The 10,163-nt window shown below is 46.2% G+C and overlaps 1 protein-coding gene across 1 annotated transcript in view; it reads right to left on the reverse strand.

Annotated features, from left to right (window-relative positions):
- PRTG (protogenin) overlaps nt 1-7,832 on the reverse strand; it is a 147,183-nt gene extending 139,351 nt beyond the window's left edge. The window contains exons 1-2 of the mRNA XM_062206647.1: nt 7,739-7,832; nt 5,304-5,606 (exon numbers count right to left, since the gene is read on the reverse strand). Of these exons, the coding sequence (XP_062062631.1) occupies nt 5,304-5,606; nt 7,739-7,832 (397 nt within the window). The remainder of the gene's footprint in view (nt 1-5,303; nt 5,607-7,738) is intronic.
- Nucleotides 7,833-10,163: the final 2,331 nt, after the last annotated feature.

Genomic DNA, 10,163 nt, shown 5'->3' on the forward strand with positions numbered 1-10,163 from the left:
TCAACTTTATAACAAAAATTTTCTTTCCATAATTCCTACATAGTAAACCCAGTGAGGATACAAGGTTGAAATCAGAGCCTTGAACAATCAATGGATTCTGCCAAAGGTGGGAGAACACACACACACACACACATACACACACAGGGTCAACCCTCCAGAAACTGAAAACAAACATTTTTAGTTCATGCCTTCTGCGTAGCTGATCAGAATTTGGCTTTTAAAGGCTCATCAAAAGCAGGTCCTGAAAAGCAGAGGTTAAACAAAAAAAGGAATGTAAAAGTCAGGAAAGAATTTGTCAGATTAGTGTCAGAGACCTTTGTGAGGATGATGCCTTCATCCTTTGCCTACAGATCCCTGCGGCGGCTCCCCTGGCTTCAGGATTATAGCCCCTGAATGTACCGTGCTGCATTTTTGCCTTTTCTGAACATTACGCTGTCAACTGTTTATACTGCAAGCTCGCTCTGTGCAGGGCAGCTTCAAGCACTGCTTCCAACATAACGAATGCACCTTCCTCTTCCTTTCTCATTTACCAAAATTTAAATGAGTAAAGACAGTAGCTTTAATAGAGTCAGGACACTGTAAACTCTGCAATGTTTTAAAACGGTCTTGACTGATAACTAAAATCGGGGGGGGGGGGGGCAATTTTGAGGATTTCTTTTAAAACATCCTCAATAATCCTAGCTGGTTTTAAAACTGAGAGACAACAATCACTTGTTAGAACTGTAGTAGTCAAGAATATCAGTTTTCAAAAAAAAGTGACCCCAAATGCACTTTATTTATTAACTGATACTCCTTTAACCCAAGACCCTGCTTAAAAGATTTGTTTTTTTGCAATGCTTTTCAAATGCACTGGATTGCACCAACAGGCATAGCCTTTAAATTTGGAAGAGTGACAACAAACCCCTGAGCAAACAACTGCTGAGCCAGAGACCCTTTCTTCAGAATAAGCAGAGATAGTCGACAAAAGGAGTCACAGCAGATACCCTTCCAGAGGTCCATTACAAAGCTGGACGGAAGTAAAATAAACACACTTATATGCATTGTAAGGAAAACTATATTCTATTCCTTACTGGATTCTGCTTTGCTTGGGGAAAAAAAAAAGAAATCCAAGAACTTTCAGAGACAGTGAGATAGTGTTACAAGTTTCTGGAAATGAGAAATGATCCTCATTAATCAACTGCAAAGTGGGAAGAACTGGTTCCATTACCCAGAGATTATCAGGTACCTGATAAACAGACTTTAAGTAGACAGACTTTGAGAACCAAGTGTCACTGTAAACAAGGCTGTGGCGCTACATGTGCAACTTTTACTTCTTTGACTTCACTTAGGCACACGTAAGATGTTCCACAGTAAATTAAATACATACTTTTGAAACACACCCTCCCTTTTGAAACGTGATTTTTCTTGGATCACATAAAACATCAAGTTAACCTTTTCTACAGTGCTGTCTTATTTTTCCCAAATCAATCTATTTTTATTTATGTGTTAGCACTCTTCAATTAAGGCAAGTAACCGCTATCAGGTTGATCTGAAGTGAGCATACACACCCCCGCAAACATCAGAGCATCTACAAAGCTCCATAAAACAGTGACAACGCAGCAAATCTTGCCTATTGGGCAAGTATCAGCACAAAATTCAGGATCAATAATAAAACAATATCAGTACATTTGTAATAAAATCCAAAACCAGGTTGTAGTCTCATAGGTCTTACTGTTATCTTTTCAATATGCCATTCCCCTCTTTTTTATGACTCTCTAAACATTATATTTAAAATCTTGCATCTCAAAATTAACTGTGGACTACAGTGTACGCATTACTCTTTAGAAACCACACCCACCGTTTACCAATCCCACAAACACATCTCAAGAGTAATTTTAAACAAGGGGTAAACATTTTATTCATGAAAAACAACACACAATCTGTTATAAGAGATGACTATTGCTACTTCAAGTCACAGAAATGTACCATTCAGCTTTACTGATGTAAAAATCAAGTCAACATTTTGGAACAAAATCATGAAGTTTCAATAATCCTATGCTCTTCCAGCTGTAAATGCTCATGCACAAAAATTATTTTTTTGACCAACTGAACATCCCAAAACCTAACAAATTTTATGTTCCTTCCCTCTGTCCTAAGACTTCAATTTCCACCTTTTATGGAAAGGAAATAAACAACTAGTTTCCTGTTCAATCAATACCTCACAGTCAGTCTTTCACACAGCACAGAACACAACCTGCTCTCAAATGTCTCTTATCTTAATTTCAACTTGTTGAAATATGACACTGTTTTACCACACTAATGCTTTCCTATGAAATTCACTTCTTTCGACATTAAGAATGCAAGAAGCCTCAAAATGTAAACATTCTCTAGGATATTTAAATCATTTATTACAACGAAGAGTTAGTACCCAAGAAAGTGAAGTTTAAAATACTGCCAGAAGTTTAAAATACTGACATTTATAGGAAAGAGGTTTAATCTCTGTTCTTACTACTGTATACAACTAGAAAAAAAAGTCTCCCACATCACTGCTCTTTCTGTTCTAATTACATGAAAATGGGCTAGAAAACAGCTAAACTTGCTATCAGTAAAACGGATTACCATTTTTAAAAGCTAAATATTGCTTTAACCCTATACTTTCCTTTAAAATGGGATGCCTTAGCAAAACTAAGACAAATTCTTTTGTGCTTGGATGAACAACAGGAAAGCAAAGCCTCCAGGCCTTTGGGGAGGAACCTTGTCCCTGCAGCCCTGCTCTGATGTGCTTGGGAGATAAGGCTCTATAGTGACACTTAAGGAAAGGCCTGTTCACATTTGAATTTCTGCATTCCTCAAGAACAATTCATGGCAATAACTAACTTTGCAGAAGAGCTACATGAAAGCTTTGGCCAATGAATGAGGGTCATCTGCTCTTTATCACATGGGTAAACCTCATCCTGGCCAGTTTCTAACCTTTTAACCCTGTGAATTCCTAATTTACACATGAATAATGGAATTCTTGCCTAGAGTGCAACTTTCAGCTCCTAGTTCCTAAGTTTAGAAACCAACTCTTGATTGCCTGTGTGTTAAAAATCTAAAACTTGCAGATTAACGCTTCAGATTTCAGGTGCAGTACTATTACCCTTTGAACCACAAGACAGGCTGGCTGACAAAATCTTTAAGAAAATAAAAAGAACGTATTTGCACCCTGCTGTTATCAATAACTAGGAAAGAACTAGCAACAAAACCTCTGAGTGCCTACTTAATGTCTAGTCTCTTCCTGTTTAACATACATATAAGGCATAACATCAAAAACCAAGATAAAGGCATTTGCTCCCCCCCATATGACATCACTTCATAACAGAACTTTGTGAATTCAAGAACTCTAAGAAATTTTATATTTCTAAAGAAAAATATAAACCTGCCATGCATTTATTTTAATTCTATAATACTGAACGGATTGTCCAGGTTAAATAAAATGTGTATGTATGAATAATGTTCTCCCCAACTGATTACACTCGGTAATTCAGCAATGTTCAACATAGTTTCATTTAAGTTTCTGGTACTTAATAATGTGAAAACTGCTTCACCACACTAGCCTGATTCAAAATAATTTACATTTCATGAACTTTTAAGGACGATTTTTATAAAGATACAAAATCTAAAATATTCAAAAAGCCAGTACTGCTATTTGTTTATAACACCAATTATACACACCTTGGAGACTTTTTTATGAAGTTAGAAAGCTCTATGTGTTTTCAAAGTGTTTCTGGGAGCCTTAGAATTCTGTCAGGCTTTTCAGAGGGTCCCAAAAACAAGGGGCGGTCCCAGCAAATGCTTCCCCTTTTCAAGGCCTAGCCCCTACTCCTAAAAAGCAACACAAGTTACAGTTCCTAGGTATAGAAACTCAAGAGTCCACAAACCTAAAATGGAGGGTAAATCACAATCCTAAAGAACAAATTTACATTGAACAAAAATGAACAAATGCATAAAAGCATAATGTCCTGAAAACAGTATTGTACAGAAAAACTATTACTCAAAAAAATGACTACTAGCCAATGATAACAACAAACAGAAAGTTTATTAGAAATCCTCTTTGGTTTACACTATTTACTGGCAGGGTGGGGATAGAATTAAAAAAATGGGTCTAATTTTCAGGCATATTTAAATATAAAAATATTTCGATATAAAATTATCTTTGCAATTTATTTTTATAATCAACCATTACTGCACAAATAAGCTACTAATTTGAGGGTGGCTTAAATACAACCATAGAAGGTTACAATGAAGTCACCCAGGAAATCTCTACCACTAGACCGCCAAATTTCAATGATGAGACTTAAAGAACCTATTTTGTGAAGCTGATGCATTTATCTCAAGAACGCCCTCTTTCTAGTGTTTATCTTGTAAATAATATGCAGATAGAGTACAAAATCTGTTTTGTGGACTAACAAAAGGATGCAGGTAGGATACTTGTAAATCTATTTTTTAAGATATAATTTTGTTTTCTCAAGATTCAAAGAGTATAACCTTGAGTGCTGTGAATCTCACCACCTGAAGTGGTGGGAGGCCTCAGTGGGAGGTCAGGAGTTCCTGCCTGTCTGGGGTCCACCTTTACACCCAACAGTTACCATCAGGTCAACCAGTAGGCAATGGATCACTTGGACAAATGGCTCCTCTGATGGAGTTGTTCATATAAGGGAAATCATTAGACAGCAACGTTTATGACAACTGGGAAAAAGTGAGCAGATCTGGTTTAAATCCATTAGGCATAATATGGAAATAGCCTTAATCTCTTCCCTTCCAGCAGGAAAAGACAAGGGCTACTTCAAAGGCTTGAGAGTTACTGACCAATGCCCTCTCTTACAATTAAAACACAACATGGGTGATCTACAGGCAGTCAGAGAAATGGAAGATCAGTCTGTAAGAGATCCTGCACTCAAGACTGTCCACAGAGCAGGAAGATCTGCTGGTCATTGGCTTAACCTAATTACTAATTTCCAAAAGAAGAGATTTGAGGGCAAATTTTGTTGTGTTGACCAAACTTCTACAACCAACTCTTTTAATTGTGTGAAACTCCTGAAATTTATATAAAGTCACTTGTATGGGTTTTATTTTACTTGGCTTTCTGAAACTATTTTGACTTCTATACTCGTTCACTTGAATCGATGCATTTTCCCAGATTCCCCTCTGTGTCTTGATGAGAACCAACTATTATCTCTAGAACAATTCTTCAAGTACATATGACTTCAGGGTATTATATTAAATCAAGAAATCACCAAAATGCAGCAATGAAAAACATCAACCAAGAACTTGGAGACACTTACACGACAAGGTGAGATGAGCTTTTTGACTAAGAATGGCTCCATATTTGTTCATGGCCAAGCACTGATAAAATCCCTCATGGGACTGCTCGCCCCGCCGGCCTTCCACCTCACTGATGTATAAAGAGCCATTGGAAAGAACTTGGATCCGTTTATTTTCAGTCACTTTTACTCCGTTTTTCAACCACGTGACCTTAATAGGAACTTCTCCGTGAGCCTGGCAATCTAATATGACTGGGTCCTTTCTTGTGACAGTTACATCCTGTGGTTCTTTCATAAAAAACAGTTCGCTGAAGCACCACACTCCTGTAAGGAAAAGGGAAGAGGGTATATGCAGAATTACAGGCATAAAATCCTTTCACACACAATTGTCAAACACATACTCAGGACAGCTTCACACACCCTATTAGTTAACTTAGAAAACACCTCGATAAACCAAGCTAAGTCTCAGCAAGCCTTTTTAACAAGTCAGGGAGCTCACTTTACACCACAAACAACGGGAAGATTTCAATAACCGCTACATCTTAGAAGAATTCTGTCCTGGCCCGACTTTCAAAATCATCGGGGAAAACTGAGCGTGCGCTGCTCGCTACTTTTACAAGCTTGTCAAAAAGATCTTGAACAGAGTAAGTCATAAAAGTCTAATTTTACAAGAAATCATTAGCAAAACTCCAACTCCGTGAACAAGCAAGTTTATTTCCTTCTCCCTGGAAGGGTTTTTGGAACCCTGGGCGCACCTACTCCTGTGGGAAGTGCGCCCATCTTTTGTGACACATCACAAGCCTGCATTTTCCTATCCGCCCTTTTTACAGCAGGGGACTCTGCCTCGTCGCCTTGAAAGAAATCCATTTACTTATTTTCTGCAGAGCAAACTAGGTATTTAAAGGACAAACAATAGACTTTGAAAAGTTGGTAACTCTGGCTGCTCGTTCTCAGTGGGTGATCGGATTAGGAAACTTTTATTTCACTTTTTTAGAACTATCAACTGTCGTAAAAATGCGTGACTAATTGGTCCTTACTGTCTAATAGGGATAGGAGATTGCTTAATCAACCAACACACTTTTTTTTTTTTTTATCGGACCAGAAGGAAAGCTTTATCCTAAGCATACACATCGCGTCTGGCCCCCACCGGGAGAAAACATCGCACGATGACCAGCTAACGCTCTGCCAGCGCCCGCGCTGAGCGCAAAGGCCGGCCCACGTCCGGCTCCCCGCCGCGGGCAGAACGCAGGGGCCCGGGGTGGTGCGGTCCTCCTAGGACGACAAACCGCAGGGACGACTTCTCCGCGCCCCCCATCGAGGCAGGTCTTCAGAAAGCCCACGCCGCCGGGCTCTCCACTTCCCCTCGCGGCTGCCCCGGGCGACGCGAGCCAGCCTCACAGCCCCACCGCTCCGGAAGGCGCCCATTGTGTTTCGGAGCCACATCTGACTTTGATCCTTTTCTCATGCTAACAGAAACTAACTCCTCCAGGAAAAACACACACACACACACACACAACGAAAAGCCGGGCGTGCGGAACGTGTAGATAAATAAAATAACCCATTCTTCCGAGCCTCTGCCTCCCACCCCGCCCCCGCCACTTCACACTTCTCTCTCTCTCTCTCTCTCTCTCTCTCTCTCTCTCTCTCTCTCTGAGGAAACCTAGCCCGGTGCAACAGAGAAAAAGGAATGGATCCAAGTTCGCGCAAAGCTAACCGCGGAGTCTGGAGGACGCTCCGGACCCGCACACACCTCAGGCCCTGCCCCCAAACACCTAGCTGCAGGAAATAAACCCAAATCGGACAGCTTCCTTCTCAGGGTCTCCCTCCTCCTCCTCGTACACGGCCACGCAACTCCCAGCCTCTTCCCCCCCTCCCAGTTCCACCCTCCCATCTCCGCCTCGCGGGAGCCGGGTCCGGGACACTCGGGGGGCCTTCGGGGTGCCGCCCGGGGACACCGAGTTCACCTCTTCTTCCCTCCCCGCCAAGCCCCACAGAGTGCGGGAACCAGCGCTGCCGACACAGGACGCCCCGCGCAACCGCGGCGCCCCCTGCGCCGCGCGGCTGCCACTGAGGAAACAATATAAATAAAGCCACGTGCGGCCGCCGCGGGCCCGGCCGGCAGACGGGCGGCGCAGAGCCCCCAGGCTGGCCGCGGAGGCGCGGCCGCGGCCGGAGCCCGGACAATGGCGCGAGGAGGAAGGGACCCGAGTGGACAGCGGCTGCCACGGCCCTCGCAGCCCGCGGCCCCGGGAACGCGGCGAGGAGGAGCGCGCGCGGCCAGAGGCGTCCCAGCCCCGGCGGCAGAGCCTGTGGGCAGCTCGAGCCTGCAGCCTGCAGGGGAGGGGGCACGGATCTGTGGTCAGCGCTCGTCCGCCCCGTTTCAGGGTCCCCCCTCGTCCCCGCCATCCCGCTCGCGCCTGCTCCCGCCCCAGAAACGCGTGAGAAAGCGCGCCCACCTGGAAGGGAGCTGAAGAGCAGCAGGGGCAGCAGCGCGCCGAGCAGCATCCCCGGCGGCCGCAGCCGCGCCAGGGGTCTCCGAGAAGGCGCCATCAGCGGGGCTGCGCGGGCATGCTCTCCCGCCCCGCGGCCGCCGTCCACCCGCAGACCCCTGCCTCCGGGCGCTCCCCGCGTGCAGCCGCACGCACTCCGGCTGTGGGCTCCCCGCTCGGGCCCCGGCGCGGCGCGGCCCGCGGCTGGGTTCTGTGGCGGCGGCGGCGGCGAGGCCGGCGCACGGACACCCGCTCGCGCCAGGCGGGGGGGTGAGTGGCTGGCGGCGGGGCAGCCGAGCGTCCGGCCTGGGGGCGGAGTGAGGCGGCGGCTGCAGAGGGCGGGGGCGGCGGAGTGGACAGCGCCGCGGCCGCCGGCCTGGGGACTACTTTCTACATCTGGCCCCTGGTCTGGGGACCAGGAGGGAGGTCGGCGCGGCCGGCGGAGGGAGACGCTGGAAGGGGGCCCCGTGGCTGCCGGGTCGCGGCCCTGGGGGAGGGGAGGGGGCGGGCCCCGCTGGACAATGCACCTGGGGGTCAAGCCCCGGCTGAGGGTCTCCGGCCGCGTCCCCGCCCCCTCGGCCGCAGCGCCACCGTCGGGGACAGAGCCACAAAGGCCGAGGCTTCGGGGCCGGGCAGGGCCGGGCAGCCCCCCGGGGCCCCCTCTCCCGCCGGCCAGTGGAGAACTGAGGGAGGAGGAGGCGGGCCGGGGGAGGGATGGTGTTGAGAGACGTGGAAGGGCCGGAGACTTCTCCCCTGCGATGGCCCCCTACCCATCCCCCCTCCTCAGCTCGCACGCAGAGGCCCTGTGCAGGGAAATGGATTTCCCAGTTGGGAGATTTGTCAGCGCCACTGGAGGCATCTCCGGCTGATAAGCCCCCTGCACCCGCCCCCAGCGTTTGGGGACGGTTCCTCCCCGCTCTGCCCCATCACGTGCAGCATTGTCTTAAGAGAGCCTCTCGTCCTCAAGTTAGTCAAGTTTCTAAGTGTGTGGAAACTGCACCTAGAAGGCCCTGTCCTAAAGTAGAGGCGCTGGCGTGAGGACAGGGTTGGGAGCAGGCTTTGCTAACCCTACCTGGTTGGAAGCTAAACCGACTAGGAGAGAGACAAATGTGTCTTTAGCCCCATCTCCTAAAATCCGTGGAGGATGACGGTTGAAACCCGCATTTAAGGGATGTATCAGGTCGTTCAACATGTGTGCATCCCAGAGAACATTTCCATGTGGATTCGCATCTGTGAATCCGAAACTAAACCTGTAGCACTTGGTGAGGGCACAAGCTGAAAGCTCGCCTTAAGGAAGGCTGCCGACAGAAAACCGGTGTTAGTGAAGGCGTGGACACACACACACTGCTTGCAGCATGTTCCAGAAGCCGAGAAAGAGGAGGAGGAGGAGGAGGAGGAGGAGGAGGAGGAGGAGGAGGAGGAGGAGGAGGGGGAAGTCAGTGTTGGCACTTCTGGTGGGAGGGCAGCGCTACCTTCCTCTGAAGTTTATTATACTGATCAGTCTTCTTAGGAATTTCAGCTTAACTGCCTGTACTGTAATCCTTTGAGCTGTATGGCTTGCCAGATCTTAATATTTGGATGAGTTTGAACATCAGAATAAAGGTTCGTGGGAAGAGAAAGCGTTAGAACATCTCAAAGGATGTTTTAAAAATCTCAAAGTTCCCATTTACAAACATGATATCCTTCACTGTTCGCTGTTAAACTCGAATTTTGTTTTTATTGTAAGGACATTGTCCTTGATGGCTGCTCCGAGCTTGCTTTCAGTGGACCCTAAGTGCCCATATTTCCTGGATACGAATTTCTAATACAATGCTTTTATGCTGTCTTTCTTGAATAAATCAGAAGAATGAAACTGGGGGAGGGGGAGAGATGCTTAAAAGGCCTGGACAAACCTTTTTGAAACTGCCACTTTGTCTTGTTTTTAACATTTCAATTAATCATAAAGGCCCTTGATTCTTATAAGATGGCTTTAGATCCTGAATTGCCTTGGGGGAGAATGTAACACTGCATCTCTCTGAAGTTACATAATATAAGGAGATTGAATACACTAAGGAACCTCTCTGACACACAGCTACTGTTCCAGATTAATGGGCAATAGATCTACCCTGGTGATGTAATTCTACCATATTGCAGGAAATTTACAGTATACCCAAAGCTTTTTTCTGTAGTTATTTAATTTTCTTTCTTTCTTTCTTTCTTTCTTTTTTTTTTTTTTTTGACAGGAAGAGTGGATAGTGAGAGAGAGAGAGACAGAGACAGAGAGAAAGGTCTTCCTTTTTGCCGTTGGTTCACCCTCCAATGGCCGCTGTGGCTGGCACATCTCGCTGATCCGAAGCCAGGAGCCAGGTGCTTCTCCTGGTCTCCCATGCAGGTGCAGGGGCAAAGCACTTGG

Source organism: Lepus europaeus, chromosome 11 (genome assembly GCF_033115175.1).
Source record: "Lepus europaeus isolate LE1 chromosome 11, mLepTim1.pri, whole genome shotgun sequence".
In the NCBI taxonomy this organism is placed as follows: Eukaryota; Metazoa; Chordata; class Mammalia; order Lagomorpha; family Leporidae; genus Lepus; species Lepus europaeus.